This window comes from Paroedura picta, chromosome 10, assembly GCF_049243985.1.
Source record: "Paroedura picta isolate Pp20150507F chromosome 10, Ppicta_v3.0, whole genome shotgun sequence".
NCBI classification, from domain to species: Eukaryota; Metazoa; Chordata; class Lepidosauria; order Squamata; family Gekkonidae; genus Paroedura; species Paroedura picta.
The window spans coordinates 68,226,072-68,245,398 of record NC_135378.1 but is presented as its reverse complement, the minus strand read 5'-3'; the positions used below and the strand labels follow the sequence as shown (position 1 = coordinate 68,245,398).

Here is a 19,327-nt window from a genome sequence, read left to right as displayed (position 1 = left end):
CTTTCCTTGCCCACATAAGGATGCTGTGTATCAAGGATAACAGAATGGAGGTAACCTTGCATGGTGAGTTTAGTAAGGATGTGTAAACGTAATGTAGTTAGTTTATATATTTTAAACATTTTATGCTGCCTTTCCAACCAATCAGGGTATCCAATGAAATGTTAGAACAATTCTAAACATCAAAGATAAACTAAGTCAAGACAACAGTAGACCCAGGGACAAGGGCCAATAATGGTTACTGGGGATATATCAAGTGAAACAAAAACACTTTCATCTATTGACAGGAAGCCTTAGTAGAGGGAGACAGACAAATTGCCCTGGGGGGAGAATTCCAAAATTTCGACACTGTGACTGAGAATGCCCTTTTGCGGGTTGCCTTCCGTCTAGTCTCAGATGGTATGGTCAACTGACCAGAGTGAGCCAGTAGGTTCATATGGGAGGTGGCCCTTGAGTTCCATTGGCCACAGGTGGTACAGGGCTTTAAAGTTCAATGCTAGCTCCTTGTAGTCTTGCTTGTGTGAACTATGGGATGCTGTGTACACTGGGCAAAGCAGGAAGGAGCAATCTTCCTCTGCTGCTACACATAACAGAGTGGACTTAATTTTCAGCATCTAAAATACTTTGGAGAGAATTGGATATGTGATATATCTCTCTGTTGTTTCACATGTTATAATCCATGAGGTATTATGAAACTGAGCCATATTTTTCCCAGGCAGAGCCTGCTGGGACAAAGGAACAAGGCAAAGCTGAAAGGGTGGCAGATAAAAGGTAGGTTGGCTTGGGAGGGGTGAGTAAGAAGGAGGAGAAAGAAGCAAGGAAAGGAGAAAGTATAGATGCCTCTAGGGAAAGGAAAGGAATTAGTGGGGGAGAGGAAAATAAGTTAGTATGCTGAACATAGTTTACTGTACTTTTCAAATATAATGTCCTGATCCATTAAAAAACACAATACTCAGGAGTTTAGGTTTTGGTTCAGTGGAGCTACAGATCTAAAAATTTGTTCACTTCAATTGTGTAATGCTGGTGTTTAATGTAGGCTAGTTAGCCTAATTCCATATTTCACTTCTAGACACTGGTTTTGTTTCACTTGGATTTACAGTCATACTTACTACATTGTTCTCTGTGAGTGATATCCTGTTGGCATATGCTGTTGTGTATACTGGTGTGTGTGAAAACAAAGGTGAGCCAGAACAAATAAGCTGCAATGATTAAAACATTCCGGTCATGTTCCTTTGACCTCTGGTTGAGTCATTTACTAGTCCTGATGATCTTGACATGAGTACTTTTGATTGTTTGCGGTATCTGATGGCTACAGATGATTGCCAGCTGTGTGTGGCGCTGGATATATAAGGAAAGCTTAGATTTAAAAAACTTTATATTAGGCACAGGAATATTAATGGTGTAACTGCTTATTAAAAGGGAAACCTCAGCTGTTTCTATACAGATGCTTTACAGCAGGGGTAGTCAAACTGCGGCCCTCCAGATGTCCATGGACTTCAATTCCCAGAAGCCACTGCCAGCATTCGCTGGCAGGGGCTTCTGGGAATTGTAGTCCATGGACATCTGGAGGGCCGCAGTTTGACTACCCCTGCTTTACAGTTTGCTGAATTTTGGGAAGCATTGGCAACATTCATCAGGCACCATTTTCCTCTGCTTTGTTGTGATCTTTCCCAAGCCTGGCTTGGGGGACTCTTTTTGGAGAATATTGCAGACAAAGCTCATTTGAATGGTTCCTCAGTGGAACAGGCTTCCTCAGGAGGTAGTGGGTTCTCCTTTGCAAGTTTTTAAAACAGAGGCTAGATAGTCATCTGACAGAAATGATGATTTTATAAACTTAGGCAGATTGTGAGTAGGTGGGCAGGAAGGGATTTACCAGTGTTTGTCTCTTGTGGCCCTTCCTTGCATACCCAGAGAATTGCTGATTGCCTGCAGGTTAGATTCTGGAGACTTTTGGTGGATCACTTAGGCATGAAATTGGGGTCATTGTGGGTGGGCAGGTAGTTGTGAGTTCCTGCATTGTGCAGGGAGTTGGACTAGCTGACCCTGGAGATATCTTCCAGCTCTATGATTTGTGAATGTCTTGTAACAGAGGGAATCTCATTTTTGCTAGTCCCATGCCATTTTCCTTACTTCAGTCCCCATTAGTGGTCATTCTTTCACATGAAGCTTCCTCATTCTGACTCAGACCCTTGATCCATCAAAGTCTGCTCAAACAGGCAGTGGCTCTCCATTATCTCTTGCCTGGTCTTACAATGGGAGAAATCAGGGATTGAACCTGATACCTTCTGCATTCAAATCAGAGGTTCTTCTACTAAGCCACAGCCCTCCAGGGTGGGGGGGGCAGTCTTAGTAGTACAATAGTCTGTTGCAACAATATACTGTTTCCAAACTTTCATTTAACAATGTAAGTAGCTATCCCTTTTTTGTTGCAGAATTATAAGGGGAAAGGTACTAGCTTTTCATTTCTCCATATAACTCCACAAAAGAATGGGCTGTAGACATTTAAAATAAATTAAAAGTGGGTACTAGTATATTGCAGTAGATCTTTATTATACAGTCTAGCTACTGCATTTTTTTTCAAGCCTTCCACTGGTGGAGCGAGGCAGCTATGGAGGGTGCTGGCAAGTGTAGAAGAAGTGGAGTTAAGGGGAGCATCTTTGTGTGGGAGAGTCACAAAGTTCCAGTATGTGGGTTTACGGACTTTTTGTGAAGGTGATAAGTGAGTGTTGAGGACACATGAAGGAAAAATTGGCCGGATGGAAAGTTGCTTGACCCATACCTATAGATCAGGGGTGGCCAAGCTGTGGCTCTCCAGATGTCCATGGATTCCCATGAGCCCTTGACTTGGAACAGAGCTGCAGCCTTGATGGCTGCCTGAGCCATTATGTTCTAAGCGTAGAATAATTATGTACATTAATGGCTCAGGCCAAAGCATGATAATGGTTTACTATCTCACATCTTACTAGAATGGCAGATTTCAGGGACTAAGAGACAGCCAGATAACTAGATAATAAATCCTTCTTCATGTTAGCTTAGGCCATCCAGGTCTGGGCTGGATGGACTCTACCAAGGGGATATTATAAATTCTCTGGGCACAAAGAAGCCGTTATCTTCCATTTTACTGTTCTCCTTGAACAGACACAAGCTATTATTATTATTAATTAATTAATTAATTTTATTTCCCGCCATTCCCGTAACCGGCCCTTGTCAGGTTACAACTGTCCTTTACTAAAACCCCAGTAAAAACCCCATTAAAACATACAGGACATAAAAGATGCCAAGCAGCAGCAAAAACGCATGGCGGTATTACACGATCTCTCCTCCCACCCCAAGACATCTAATAACAGGAGGTACTTCAATTGTTGCTGGTGGCAGTGATCAACAGTGTGTTTTTGGTACACCAGGGTGTGGGGAAGGAGTGGTGTTACCAAACATGGACTTGGAGCAGCTGTAGTTGGTTTTTGGTTGTTTGGTTGTTGTTTTTAGCCTTGCAGAGGCCAACCGAAAGGAACAGGGAGGACGTACAAGTCTGTCCTTTCATAGTGCAGCTCAGTTTTTTAGCTACAGCATACTGTGTAATCCTTTGCTGAACAGCTCACTGCACAAAGTTATCTTTCCTTTTTCATGTAGCTATTATAAAGTACAGCCTATTCCCTTCTGTCTTATTTCTCAGGATGACATTAAGAGCTGGGCATAACAGGCACACATTTTTTATTTCCATCCTTTTTATTGGGGACATTCTATTCCCCCTTGTAAATGGACTTTCTTAAAGGGCTGAAACCCATCTCATCCATCTGAGAGAGTAATGTAATTGAAAATACTCATGAGTTGAGGGATCTAGGACTAACAAACAGTGTTGAATTTCACCCCTCTATTGGATTTGCAAACCCTCCAACATTTCAGTGATAAAAATAGGGTCCATTTTCTAAAATTCATATTCTTTTTGGAAGGAAGAATATGTCCTGCTTGTTGGTTGGTTTCTGGTTCCACTAATTGTATTTGGTTTCAGCATCAACTTCCTGTCTCATAATTGGAGAAAATTCCACTCAGTAAGTTTTCTTCCTAGTTCTGTTAGGACTCCTACCGGGCATTGCTCTCCCGTCTGAACTAGGGCTTCTAATCCTTCTTTTGAAACTGCTTATCGTTTTATCTGTTTACACATAAGAGTGCTCAAAAAGAAGAGCAAGCCCCTTTGATGCCCTTTCTGATTGCATTGCATTGGCTGAGACAGTGGAGGCATGACCAGCTGGGCTAGAGTTTTCATTCACATGAAATCTGTGCCCGGACCACCAGGATCTTGACATCTGCCTCTCTCTTTGCAAAAAATTCCTTATGAACCTTATGAAAAATTCTTATGAACCAGAAACAGTTTGAATCTCTTCCTGAAGGGAATAGGAAACTTGGAGGTAGGTGGAAAAGATAAAGCTGCTGAATTTACAGCAGGTGCCAGGCTTTTTCTTAAAAGTCAGTAGCTGCAGTGACGCTGGCCAGATGTAACTTATGGCTGAAGTCATGGAAAGTAGACTCATTTTGAAGGAAAATGTGATTTCTTCGCTCTTTTCAGTGGAATAACTTCAGTACTAATAGAAAAAATATAGAGGAATAGAAGAGCCGAGTGGTAAGGCAGCCGTCTGAAAGCTTTGCCCATGAGGCTGGGAGTTCAATCCCAGCAGCCGGCTCAAGGTTGACTCAGCCTTCCATCCTTCCGAGGTCGGTAAAATGAGTACCCAGCTTGCTGGGGGGTAAACGGTAATGACTGGGGAAGGCACTGGCAAAGCACCCCGTATTGAGTCTGCCATGAAAACGCTAGAGGGCGTCACCCCAAGGGTCAGACATGACACGGTGCTTGCACAGGGGATACCTTTACCTTTAAAGAGCATTGTTTTCCAACATCAGACGAGGATAATAGGCAGAAGGAGTGTGCAGCCCTTTTTACTGGGACATACTTTTCCCTGTTCCTGTGCTCCCACAAAACCAAAACTGTTAAAGGGTTTTAATAAACCTAGTTTTCTACCCAACTGGATTTTTTCATTCCAAAGAAGGGTGCCAAAATAATACTGATACTTGATCTGTCCAGGTGAGTTAATATCTACTTCACTGTTTTTTAAACCTTCCCTAATCCTGCAGATCTGATAAACCACATTGAATTCTGAGCATTGAGTAGAATAGAGTGAGATTTTAACATTCTTTGCTGGAAAACTCTATGTCTAGAAAGTGCAATCGAATTCCCAAACCCTGAGAAAAGCAATAAATATACCAATAAAGCTATTTTTATTTATTTTTATATTTGTATACCCACATACTCCCAGTGGTGCTGGCTCGTAGCCTTTGTAATATAATGCCTTTGCTGGGTAGACAAAATGAATATGTAATTCTACACATTTTTGGTACACATTAAAACATGAAGCTACTTTTTACTGAATCAGAATGTTGGTCTATTAAAGTTAGTATTGTCTACTCAGACCAGCAGCAGCCCTCCAGAGTCTCAGACAGAGGTCTTTCACATGTGCTTGGCATGCAGAAAGTCTCATGTTCAATCCCCAGCATATCCAGATTTTTTTAAAGGATTATTTTTAAAAATTCTGGAGATGCTGGGAATTGAATGTGGGACTTCCTGCATGCCAAGCACATGCTCTGCAGTGAGCCACAATCCCTCCTCTAGTTTGGCAGCTATAGTGGCAATGTCTTTTTTAAAAGGTGATCATGATTTTGTCAAGTCATAAAGACAAACATTCTACATCAGGGGTGGGCGAATGCTGGCAGGGGCTCATGGGAATTGTACTCCATGGACATCTGGAGGGCCACAGTTTGTCCACCCCTGTTCCACATCATGGCTGAAAGGAATGACTTCCTAGAGCTGGAGGTTTTGATCTTGCATCTCACGTTTTAGAAATTACGTGTTGAAGGTAGCTACTGAGAGCCAATTTGGTGTAGCGGTTAGGAGTGCGGACTTCTAAACTGGCATGCCGGGTTCGATTCTGCACTCCCCCACATGCAGCCAGGGGGGTGACCTTGGGTTTCTCACGGCACTGATAAAACTGTTCTGACCAAGCAGTGATATCAGGGCTCTCTCAGCCGCACCCACCTCACAGGGTGTCTGCTGTAGGGAGAGGAAAGGGAAGCCGCTTTGAGACTCCATTGGGTAGAGAAAAGCGGCATAAGGAACCAACTCTTCTTCTTCTTCTTCTTAATATGTTTCTCTGAGAGACTGTCAAACCACAAGTTGATTTGCAAAAAGAGGATGTTTTCTGCACCTACCCTTCATGTTGCCTCTCATTTTTACCACTAAAACATGGAAGGGGGAAAAGTGCCAATTGTTGTTGCCATAATTGTTAATGGACCTTTCTCAGATGCTTCTGTAAAAGGACTGCAGACTAACATATATGCAGGAATACAATATCTGCCTTTTGTCACTGCCTCGCTTAACTGAAAGCTAACTCTTGCATGAGTTTGTTTAATTTACAGAAGAGGATTTACGTGCTTTGTTAAACAGTGGGCTTTCTGTTGGCAGTCTGTTGTGCTGCTCCCAGAATAGTTGATGTTCTGTGTTGTTTCTGTAGCAGTGTTTTAAAAGGTGCCCTTTCAAATGATCCTTATTTGAGAACAACATTATTCCTCTACTGTTTATATGAGCCGGAGGTTAAAAATGATAACAGAGATATTCTGTAAGTTCTCTTCCGTGGCTGGAAGAGCTATCGTATTTTAATTAGGCAGAATTTTTAGTTCACCCTATTTTGTTAGAAAATCACCCATTCAGCTTGCTTTAAAAAGCATTAAAATATAAGTAGTTCATATCACTATTACAGTTGGTAGCATTACAGCTTTGTATGTCCTGAATTTCACCTAGAATTGGTATATCATGGTAACAATTTGAGCTAGATATGTCATCAAGCAGGGTACAGCTGCCTGCTTGAAGTCACAGGTTTTGGTGGTAAAAAGTGCTGTTAAGTCAGAGCTGACTTACAGCGACCGTGAGGGGGTTTTCCAGTTAAGAGATGTTCTGAGGTGGTTTTGGCATTGCCTGCCTCCATGTCAGGATTCTGATATTCCTTGGAGTCCTCTCATCCAAATACTAGCCAAGGCTAACTCTGCTTAGCTTTTGAAGTCTGATGGAATTGGACTAGCCTGGGCCATCCAAGTCAGGTTTTAGACTTCTGTAGAAGATCAGCAAATCAACAGGTTTTTTTAGTTTATTTTACTACAACATTGGAGATATCACTTGGTGTTATCTTGGGCCAGCTCTGTAAATTGTGGCAAAGGCTGAAACCTTCTTATACAGGATATTAATAGGTATTCTTAGTGTACCATGTGGTTGCTTATATGTGCTATAGGCATTTCTGAAAGCGCAACAGGTAATCAGAGGTATCTAGGTTAAGTTCTGATAGTAACTTTTCAGGTGGTATTAGTATAACATACAGCTTATTGGACAGCAGGTACTGTCTGGTCAAGTGCATCATGATCCAGAAAGTCTTCTTTGCATAACATAGTATATAGCAGTCCTAGCATTTCATATTTAGTACAGTTATTCAGTAAAATTCAGTAGATCTTGGTAAAATATATTCAGTGCTCTTCTAGGAAGTTAGATATATTCATCTTGTGACATTAATTCTGACACAAAAACCTGGTTTGCCACCAGATTAGTATTCTTCCAGTGCTTATTGCTATTGCTGTTGCATATCAACCATCTTGGAAAATAGGAGCTACAGACATAATGCTACAGAATAAGCCATCCCTACTCATAAGAATGTTTGGGGTTCATTATAAGCCTAATAACAATTCATGCTAGACTATATGAGGGATTCATACTTTGCAGGCATACCGGTGACCAAGTGCTATTTAAACTGATGAAACTTTTTCCTGAGTAAACATGTACAGAATTGTGCTGTACATGTTCAGAAGGTCTGACCTGCACAATAACTGATAGCTTTTTTATTAATAATATAAATATTAGTACTTTATCAGAAGGATGAAGATGACTCCATTCCTTAAGACTGATATTTAAGTTCCCTCTATTATAGTTAGTCTATCCAATGTTAGTGGCTCTCTTGCTATCTTCCATGGAGACAGATCAAACTAGGGGCTTTTCCCTGGGACAGAACTGTTTTTTTCCCAGGACAAAAATCGGGGCGGGGGGGAGGCCATCTTGATTTCAAACCGGACAGTTAGAAGATTTGCAGCTATGTGAACTTTTGTGAATGTGATGTCTTTTTTGACTTTGATTATAGAGAACATGTTGCTGATATTTGGAAGGAAAACATGTGAGTCCTATTAGAAAAAAAAATTGAGAGAGAAAATTCAAATCGCCAGTTTCAGCAAGTTGTATTAAAGGACCCAAATTGGCTGTGAAGAGCCTGAAGATATTTTTAGAAGCAAAGCAGGAATTGGTTTTGCCACACGTGCTAGGCCTGATGGATACCATAGAGGCAGCAAAGCTTGAAGAGCACATGGAAGGCCAGGACAATGAAACTTCAAACGGTTATGCTCGACCTGCTGCTCTCACAGTCAGCGAGGAGAGCAAAAATGGCAACAGCAAACCCAAGGGATTACCCAATGGCTTGCGGAAAGGCACCAAGTACCCAGACTACATTCAGATATCTATGCCTGCTGAATCCAGAAACAAATTTCCTTTAGAGTGGTGGAAAACTGGCATTGCCTTTGTGTATGCGCTTTTCAATTTCATTCTAACGACTGTAATGATCACAGTAGTGCATGAGAGGGTACCTCCCAAGGAGCTTAGTCCTCCATTGCCCGATAAGTTTTTTGATTATATTGATCGTGTGGAATGGGCATTTTCTGTATCAGAAATAAATGGAATGATACTAGTTGGATTATGGATAATCCAGTGCCTGTTTCTTAGATACAAGTAAGTATTCCTGTTTATTTTCTTCTTTCTACTAAGACTCAGAATTGAGAGCCAGCACAGTGCAAGGGCTAGTGCCTGACTAGAGAACGGGAGATTCCAGGTTCCGATCTCAGTTTCACCCTGACAGGGAAGCTTACTTCGTGCCTCTGAGACAGTCACACACTCTCAACCTAACCTACCCCACTTTTCATCTTCACCCCCTTATGGTGATAAAATGGAGAAGAGAACAGGGTATGCTGCTTTGGGCTACCCCATTGGGATGAAAGGCTGGGTATAAACAAATTAAATAGTATGGCTCTTCAATCAGCAATGTGTGAACAAGCAAAACTGTGAAGGCTTTTGTGATGCCGTTCTTCTAAAGAATTCTCCATTTTATCCTCACAACCGCCCCGTGAGGTAGGTTAGACTGAGTGACAGTGGGGACTTGAACCAAAGTTGGGCAAATCCTAGTCCAAAATTTTAACTGCAACACAAGTCATTTACTTCAAATGACTAGAGATATTACTGGGAAAATTTCTTCAACCATTAGTTATAGAAGGAGCCATGGTTAATCTTGGATGATCAAATTTCCCCTTCCTTCTAGCAGTTAATAGAAGTAGTTGTGGTGGTTATATTTTAAAAGGTTTGTAACTTGGAAACATAATCAAATAATTTGTGCAAATGTTGAGGGAATCCATTTTAACCTGGAAAAGATATTAGTGGAGGCCTATAACTCAGTAATGGACCACATGATATAAATAGAGGCATCTGGTGATGATGAATTCAGTTTATAGCCCACCTTATTCTGAAGCTCAAGACGGATTACATAAAGGCATACCCAATTAAAACTGCTCCCCTAAAACCAACAGCTCTAACCAAAGCATCAAGATAGCGAAGTTCCCCCCACCACAGTCACCCATCAAAGGGGTTAGCTAATGACATAGCAAAGCTTGAGGGGGGCCAGTGATCTTACGAACCTGGCCTCAACCAAAGACCTGGCAGAAGAGCTCTATTTCACAGTCCTTGCAGAACATTGACAGTTCCGCCAGGGCTGTCAGCTCTCCCGGGAGCTCATTAGACCAGGTCGGGGCCAGGGCAGAAAAAGCTTTGGCCCAGATCAAGGCCAGGTGTATTTATCTTGACTGATATTTGCTTTTTTGGAGCAGGAACCTCTCATTCTCCTAATTAATAAGATTATAGTTACTTTAAGCTTATTGTAGAATGCATATGGAATACAAATTAAGACCAGGCAAGAGTAAATGTAGAGTTTTCCAGGTGCCACAAATATAGCATGACGGCTTCTGAAATGGCATTTTCCATTAATGTGCTTGTAGCAAAATGTTAAAATGATTTCTGTTCAATATTATTCGCAGATCAATAGTAGGACGACGGTTCTTTTTTATACTGGGAACTTTGTACCTCTACCGCTGTATTACCATGTATGTCACCACCCTGCCAGTTCCTGGAATGCATTTTCAGTGTGCTCCAAAGGTAAAAAAGAGAATACTTAAATGGTTTATGTTTTCTGAGTGTGAAAGCTTGGAATACTTTGTGTGCTTTGCTGCCTTCCTCAGCTTGTATTTATTTTTCTCCCTTGGCTTTTCTTATAGCTAAATGGAGATTCTCAAGCTAAGGTTCAGCGGATCCTGCGACTAATTTCCGGTGGTGGACTAACCATAACAGGCTCACACATCTTATGCGGAGACTTCCTGTTCAGTGGTCACACTGTAGCGCTAACACTCACTTACCTATTTATCAAGGAATGTAAGTCTATAATACATACAAATTAACAGTTGATAAAAGTACTTCAGGAGTGCTTCTCTAGTGATGTTTATATCAGCATATACTGATTATACTGAATACTTCTGATTTTTGAACAGGAACAAATTTAAGGATTATGGAACACTATGTGAAAACTTTTTGAAACAGTTTCATATGGAAGTGGTGTAGTGCAGTGGTCCTCAACCTTTTTATCACTGGGGACTGGTCAACACTTGACAAATTTACTGAGGCCCGGGAGGAGGGGTAATCTTTTGCCGAGGGATGTTGCCGCCTCCGCTTGAGGCCCTGCTCCACTTGCTTTTCTGCCGGCGCCCCTGACTTCTCTCTGCCTGCTGGGGGCACTGCCAGCAGCATCTGTGCAGTGCCACGCCGAGGGGGAGCCCCAGCCATAGCAGCCGCTGGAGAGCACCAAAGGTGAGCCGGCGGCAGAGTGGCAGGGTAGCCCCCAGGGCAGCAGCTGGGGAGAAGGACGAGGAGGACCCGCAGCACAGTACCAACTGATCAGCAGCTGGTGCCCGTCCCCGGCCTGGGGGTTGGAGACCACTGGTGTAGTGGTTAAGAGTAGCAGCTTCTAATCTGGAGAGCCAGGTTTGATTCCCTGCTCCTCCACATGCAGCCAGGTGGGTGATCCTAGGCTCTTGTAGTGCTGTTAGTGTTGTTCTGATTCAGCAGTCCTGTCAGAGCTCTTTCAGACTCACCTACCTCATAGGGTGTCTGTTGTGGGGAGAGGAAGGGAAGGCAACTGTAAGCCGCTTTGAGTCTTCTTTAGGCGGTTAAAAGCTGGGTATAAAAACCAACTCTTATTCTACATAGTATTTCATTTATGTGGAACATCATCCCGGTCCTAGGGAAGCGCACCTAGCCTCAACCAGGGCTAGGGCCTTTTTGGTCCTGGTCCCTACCTGGTGGAATGAGCTCCCAGACAAGCTGCAGGCCCTGCGGGATCTTTCAATATTCCGCAGGGCCTGCAAAATGGAGCTCTTCCGCCAGGTCTATGGTTGAGGCTGGGGTCGGTGAGGGACATCATCTGCCCCCCCCCCGGGCTCCTTGAACATCACTGGCTCCCTTCTTCTCGCCCCCCTCCCTTAGCAATGGGGGTAGGGAGGGATTCTTTTTGTGTCTGCCATTTTGTGATGGCTTTATGTCTATTAATGGGAGTTTTAATGGGGTTTTAAGACATTGTGACCCGCCATGAGCCGCTTAGGGAGTGGCGGGAAATAAATTGAAGAAAATATCATCATCATCATAATAATAATAATATCATCATTCTGAGCTATTTTTCTCCATAGCAGTGTGGGCAACCCAAAGAAATTTTGCTATCCTACCGCAAGGTGAGCTGATTCAAAGCAGTGATTTATCAAACAATAATAGCCGCAACGTGGATTAGTACACAGACTGATAAAGTACATTCTGCAAGCAGAAGCTCAGAGTCACCTGCTCGGGCATATTCTTTTGCCTACCAATGGACTTTGATCAGGAATTCCCATACTGTATACTAGGGCAGAAATTCCCAACCAGGGGTCTGTGGGAATCTTGCCTTTCCCCTCCTGCCTTGATGAATTTGGCTACAGGCTACAGAACTGGCTGTTTGCATTGTTTCCCCTCCCGAGTGTGAATTCTCTTGTGGTTTCTGGGAGGGGGTGGAGCCTGAATGCCTACTCCCACCTTAATCCACATCCATTCTCTCTGCCCCACTCCTCTTTGAGCCTGCCTGTAAACATGGGTGGTGATGTCAGTTCTGGGGGCTGTGGCAGGGAGGCATGGACAACTGACAACATTTCAGGGGCTCCTTGAAGCCTGAAAAATTATTTCAAGGGCTCCTCCATGGTCAAGAGGTTGAAAAAGGCTGTACTAGGGGCTCTAAGGCTTGCACTTTGAACTCACTGTTGTGGCCTTGCCCTGCCTTTTTCCACTTTGTCTTCCTTGTGGCAGGTAGTTTTGCCTTTTGTCAATATGAATTAATTATTCATGAGGCAGAGACATAGTGGAGACCCATTGCCAAGTAGGGTACCTGTGGTATTTGTTCTGGGCTTCCAAGTCAGTGGGATACATAGATGTCAGGTAACTTTTACCTTCAGATCTTTTACCATGTAATGCAGGCTTCAGGTGGAATAGAGAAATGGGGGGGGGGGGTGCTTAACCCCTGCTTTCCCAAATGCTGTCTGTTCAAAATCACACACATGCATCCATAACACACTACTACCAAAACATGCACACACACATTGGCAGATAATGGTACATGTGTTGGTTATCGCAAGAATGAAACTTTGGGTTTCATAACTGAAACATAACTTGCCTCTGTAGACCTGTCTACGTAAACTATCTATGTAAACTGTCTACATCTCTGTAAACTGTCTACGTAAGGCGGCTTCATATATGATTTCATGAATGTCCTTTGTAAGACAACTGTCATGTGTAAGCTGCACTTGGGGGTTATGGATTACTTTCAGTCATAGTCCTGAATTTGTTAATCCTATTTTTTTTTCACCAAACTTTTCTCTGAATCCAATTTGATGTCTATGAATTGGCTCATCCCACCATTCAGAACTATATTTATTGCTTGGCTCCCCGAATCCTTTAATAGTTTCTATATAAACAGTATTTGCGGCGTGGATCCTTAAAATCAGAAGTGCTAGAAGAATGGATGACGGAACCTTTATGTTCCATTACTAGTTCGGCAAATGGCATTCCTGTGTCCACAGTATTTCATGGGTGTGTGATCAGATTGTCTACAGATATTTTTATGGTGACACTAATTGTTATTAATTGAGCTACTTAGTATATGCCACTGGCAAAGTGTCTCTATTCATTTTTAAAGGGAGGGAAATGCATAACTGTGGTGTCTTTCAATAGCAAGAGCAGTATTATAAGTCTTATCATGTACAAACAGTCAAATAATGTAAAAATAGTTTCCCACTGGAACACGTCTCCTTTGTAATCAGAGTGGACTATATGTCAGGATACCTACAAATTTCTGTTTTCTGTGTAGCTGGAAAAATGCAATTTCTGATGCAAAAGCAAGTTCTGTTTCTTTATTTCAGTGCTGAGTGCAATATGCTCCAGTGATCTCTTCAAACAGGCATTTTGCCAGTATAAAAATGCTTCCTGTGTTCTCAGCCCTGTTTATCAATATATTTAATTCCCTTGGCAAGATGCTGTACAAGCTTCCTTTCCCCTTCCTTGCCCTTTATTTTTGGATTAAGCAACAGAAGACAGGAGCGCACTGCTTAATTCTGGAGTTAATTGCACAAACTAGATGAAATAACTTTAAATTGCCAGTGGTTCTGATATGTTTCAAAAAGGCAGAGGAAATTAATGATTATCTGATCTAATTTTGCTGTGCCTTTCCTTCCTCAAACATGATTCCAATTTGTATTCTACCATGCATAAAGAAGTGGCTTTTAAATCAGGGACATGGATGGTGGTGGAAAGCCAGTAATATGGAATGTTATATGTTTGGATACATTTCTTAGAATTTGCACTTAGGAGTACCAAACTGCTGCAGAGCAAACTGCTTGTTTCTTGAGATATTCAAATGTAAGACTAAGGCCTTAAATGAGGGAAGTGGGTCTGACTACAGTATAGTGATTTCTTGGAACAGGTATTTTGTTGGCATAAAAGATGCTTCCTGTGTTCTCATCCTTGTACACTCCTCACTTTTTTCCTATTGCTGTTATCTAGCAAGCCAGGAAGGAAGGAAACTGCAGTAGATGAGTAAGGAGAGTAGATGGAGCAGAAGCAACAATATGGGGAAACAGTGATAGCTGGAGACTGGTCTAGTTAGGAGGCTGGGTCCCTAAGCGGTGGCAATCCCCATCGTAAAGCTATGAGAGTGCAATTAATGCTGATTGTGAAACTGCACATGCATTTAGGAAATTGCTTTATGCAACCAGATTAATGGAGGCACAAATCACAAAAGACGCTTGCCAGGCATTCTACCACCTGCGCCAGGTGAAGCTACTAGTGCCCTATCTGGCTCTGGAAGATCTAGCCACAGTGATCTATGCAATGGTTATCTCCAGACTGGGTTACTGTAACTTGCTGTATGAGGGGCTACCCAAGGCTCTGACCGAGCAATTACAATTTATACAAAATGCTGCTGCCCATGGAAGGCTCATATTTGACCTGACTTCCAGCAGCTGCATTGGTTGCCAGTAGAATTCTGGATCAGATTCAAGATTTTAGGACTGACCTTCAAGGGCCCTGCACATCTGAGGGACCACCTCTTCCAATATGTTCACCGGAGAGCATTGCACTTCGCTGACACCAATGTATTGGTAAGCTCTGGCCCTGGCTTAGCCTCTACTCATCCCGCCTGGTGGAATGAGTTGCCAGCTGAGATCCTGACAGAGCTGTCAAAGTTTCACAGGGCCTGCAAAATGGCAGTCTTCTGCCAGGCTTATGGTTGAGGCCATGGCAACATGAAATAATACTGGCATCCCTCCTTTCCCTGGCTCCTCCTGTACCTTATATTATCCAATATGGTTAGCCAGTAGATGAGATTAAAGAGGGTTGGAGGTAGGGAACAGGTTTTAAGCTATTTTTTTAACAATGTTTTCATCTTCATTTTACTGTAAACCAGTGGTCCCCAACCCGCGGGCTGCGGCCCAGTGGCGGGCCGCGAAGGCCTTGATGCCGGGCCACGGCTCCCTCTCCCCGCCCCCCCCCCCGCAGTAAAAAACTTCCCAGGCCACAAGCTTGCGGCCCGGGAAGCTTTTTACTGCGGGAGGGAGGGAGAGGGAATCAGGGCCACGCCTGCACATGTGCGGCCAAAATCGCGCATGTGCGGCACTTTTGAGAGCGCTGCGCATGCACGATTTTGGCCGCGCATGCATGACATGCGCGGGCGGGCAGTTGCCCTAAAAAGGTTGGGGACCACTGCTGTAAACCATCCCAAGGCTGCTTGCAGGAAGGGGCAGTATAAAAATCAAATAATAAATGAATAAATCAGTGCTGTATCTAGTTCAGTGCTATCTACTTCAACAGGCCATTGTTTTCCAAGTTTTTTGACCTGTGACATATTGCACACAGATGTATTTTGCCACCATATGCTACAAGTACCCAAATCAGCTGTGTCTGTTGTGTAATCAGTTGGCAATATAATGCAAAATGTGCTGTTAAAACGAGGCAAAATGAGCCTATTTACAGAGCCGGGAAAGATCTTGCCTTGATTTGCCTGTAATTAGGCCTCTAAGCAATGTCTGGTAGTGACTAGGGTTAGGCGCTTCGGCATCTGAAGTGGACGTTTGCACCCGAAGCAGCCAGCGGGGGGATTGAAGCGCGTACACTGGTCGGTGCACACACACAGGCGCCTGTGAGTGTGCACCAACTGGCACACCAGCGCCCGTGCCTCCCCCCCACACACACCGCTGGCTGCTTCGGGCGCAAACGGCCGCTTTGAATGCCAAAGTGCCCAACCTTAGTGACCTAAGTGCTGTATTTGGAGACTTTATGCATTTGAAAATGGTGATGCTCTCCAGATAAGATGCCCTGGTTTTGCTATTACAAATACTAGTATCATTCTTGTACCCATTTTATTTTTCTTTGACAGACTCTCCCCGTCACTTTTGGTGGTATCACTTGATCTGCTGGTTCATGAGTGCTGCTGGGATAATCTGCATTCTAGTAGGACATGAACACTACACTGTGGATGTCATCATAGCTTACTATATAACCACAAGGCTCTTCTGGTGGTACCACTCAATGGCTAATGAAAAGGTGAGTAGTTGTCACGCCAGGTCTCCAGTGTTAATTTTTATCTCCACAAAGTATATAAAGCTAAATTGAGAGCTGTTATAGCTAATATGGGCTTTGGGACACTTCTTGGTTTCCTTTTGAAAGGCCTTAATCTGCTTCACAGTGGTAGGGTTCAACTGTATGACATAATTTAGAAAAATATAACCATTTAAACTCCAAAGGACTAATAGCCTGATCCTTGCATGTATACTAAGGAGTAAGAATTGGTGAGTTCAATGGGCCATAGTTGATAAGTGTGCCTAAGAGAGCAACCATAGACGCATAAAGTGTACACTTTAACAATATTGCCTTGAAAGGCTCTTAATAGTAATTAACATTTGCTGAGTTGTATCCACAGTGTCTCTGTACACTGTGTTGGAAGGAACAGGCTTAGAAAGAGCAAAATGCCATAAAACATCTCCAGAAGACTATTTTTTAAATCTTAGATCATTGCTAAATTACGTCTGGAAGTGACTGAAGCTGTCAATATATTATCGTGTATATCAGATTGGGCTTATGATGAATACCCTCCAATACCTAACTTTTAATGAATACCTTTCTAAATTTGACTTTCCTCTACCAAAGGCAAAGACAGGCATTTTCTTTAAACATAATAGACCAGTTTTCACAAATGGTGAAAATAAGCATCGTATGGTGCAGAGAACAATTTGAAAGTGTCTCATGTGGTACTGTGCTTGTTTCATACTCTTATCCTGCCTTTCACCTCTTGTAGAACTCATAGTAGTCTACATAGGGTTGTCAGGAAGCCTTCCATGCAGTCATGGATGTGCTTAACAGCAGCAAAATGGCTCTATGGCACGGGTAGTCAAACTGCAACCCTCCAGATGTCCATGGACTACAATCCCCAAATGCTGGCAGGGGCTCATGGGATTTGTAGTCCATGGACATCTGGAGGGCTACAGTTTGACTACCCCTACTCTATGGTGTGCCTTCTGACTATTCTCTGGAATCCACAAGGGTAAGGCAGCCTAAACAGGCCTGAGTCTAGCCATTACCTTCATAAGTTAGTGCCTGAAACCCTCTAGGCACCATGTGAAATTCTTTGGAGGTCGGGTGAGATCCTAATTTGCCAGATTTTTTTTTACTGTATTGCTCATTATTGCAAATGAGAGCAGCTTCTGGATTTTCATTAAATTGTATAGAAACCAGTTTTGGAATAAGAACACATATGGAAATTGCACACAGATCATCTGTTTATATCTGTAGTTTTCATGTTTCTGACTTCATGGAAGTAGTTTCTGTGAAAATACTCTTGTATACCTAGTGTCCCAGGTATGATTTCATTAGGGAATGTAACTACGATATTTTGTATGTTTCTTCCCTCTCCATACAGAACTTGAAGGTCTCTTCGCAAACAAACTTTCTGTCACGAGCATGGTGGTATCCAATATTCAGTTTTTTTGAGAAGAATGTACAAGGCTCAGTTCCTTGCTGTTTCTCATGGCCAATATCTTGGCCTCCTGGCTGCTTCAAATCTTCATGCAAGAAATACTCCCGGGTTCAAAAGACGGGCGAGGACAATGAAAAATCCACCTGAAGGAAATGAAGAAGGAAAAAAAACGGATCTGCTGTGACTGTCTTACCAAAACATTTGTGCTATAACCAAAGTTCCAAGGGGACTATATTGTTAGCTGAAGAAGTGGACCAAATGTTGTGCAATTTGATTTGAGAAAGAGACAACTGCAGACTTTAGGAAGTACCTTTGGTATGTTTTTTCCTAGTCATACTGTACAGTTCCATCCCACTCTTCAGTGCTAGTAGACACTGGCACTATGTAGCACTTTGGTGCCAACAGAACACTTCCTGAGGAGAAAAAGAGCCAGGACTTTGGTTTCTTAATGAGATTAAGAGGTGCCAAAGAACACATCACTCCATCTGTTGTTAAATATCACTTACCACAGAAGCATCGAAACAAAATAACAGCCTCGGGGTCCTGAAGTCTGATGAGCAGAGCTATAGGGAATGCTAAAGGCATAGTGCTGGTCTGTCTCTACCTCTGTAGGGAGAGAAACAAAAACTGGCAGGCAACGGTTTTTACCGTTTTCACTAGTAAAGGCAAGACGTATGCATGTGACTGATGGAAACCAGAAGTGAGCCTTGATATTTTTATATTGCTTATGGGAATGAATATATTATGACCCTGTTAATAGCACCACAACTTCCAATTACTTTGTCTATCCTCAACTGACTTTTACATTTCTTTTTTTTTAATAAGTGGTGATTTTATATAGGGGGGACTGTTTTACCTGATAATATTGTAAGTTAGAAATAATGTCTACTAAAATCATCTGGCTTCTACAAGGAGAAAAATAATTTATTTGTAAGGTAAAGTAGATGTCAAACGAGATAATCATTTAAGTTCCTGCTCGTCATTTCACCTGCATAATATGTGTATATATGTTATGGTGAATGCCCAAAATTAAACTGCAGTTGCAAAAGAATGTTGGTAATCCCTTGCATAGTGACTGAAACAACCAATAAACCATTGAGTGTGGGAAGTTGTCAACTGGCCACTTTCTGCATTTACAAGTATAATTTTGAAATTCACCAGATCCCTGTGGGATTACCTACATCTCTATGATTGTCACTGTGACACATATGCCCATGACGATGCATTAACACATTGTGAAGACCTAGCTCTTTCTTTCTACATCCAGCCTTACAGAACCTCTGGGTGCTCTCCTTTCTAGGGAAGCCCTACTAGGGAATTAAAAAGATATGGAGAAGGTTCTTATTTGCCCCTGGCTTCCTTTATCTTCCTTGTAACAAGCCACTCATGCAGAGACTTGCCTCCAGGCCTCTCCTCCCCAGCTGTTACTTGGGGTCTGCCTTAAATACACTGGAGCAGCCTTCACATATCCAAGATCCCACAGGCATTTGAACATCTTCTAGTTCATGAGATCCTGGGGCTCCTTTTCTAGTTGTGGTGTGGTGGTAGCCTTGGCCTCT

The 19,327-nt window shown here is 42.7% G+C and overlaps 1 protein-coding gene across 4 annotated transcripts in view; it reads left to right on the top strand.

The window, feature by feature from the left end:
• SGMS2 (sphingomyelin synthase 2) overlaps window positions 1-18,819 on the top strand; it is a 44,878-nt gene extending 26,059 nt beyond the window's left edge. For all 4 annotated transcript variants that reach the window (XM_077300663.1, XM_077300665.1, XM_077300662.1 and 1 more), the window contains exons 2-6: window positions 8,223-8,860; window positions 10,213-10,330; window positions 10,450-10,603; window positions 16,173-16,339; window positions 17,712-18,819. In XM_077300663.1, the coding sequence (XP_077156778.1) occupies window positions 8,406-8,860; window positions 10,213-10,330; window positions 10,450-10,603; window positions 16,173-16,339; window positions 17,712-17,915 (1,098 nt within the window). In that variant the 5' untranslated portion in view covers window positions 8,223-8,405 and the 3' untranslated portion in view covers window positions 17,916-18,819. The remainder of the gene's footprint in view (window positions 1-8,222; window positions 8,861-10,212; window positions 10,331-10,449; window positions 10,604-16,172; window positions 16,340-17,711) is intronic.
• The last annotated feature ends 508 nt before the right edge of the window (window positions 18,820-19,327 follow it).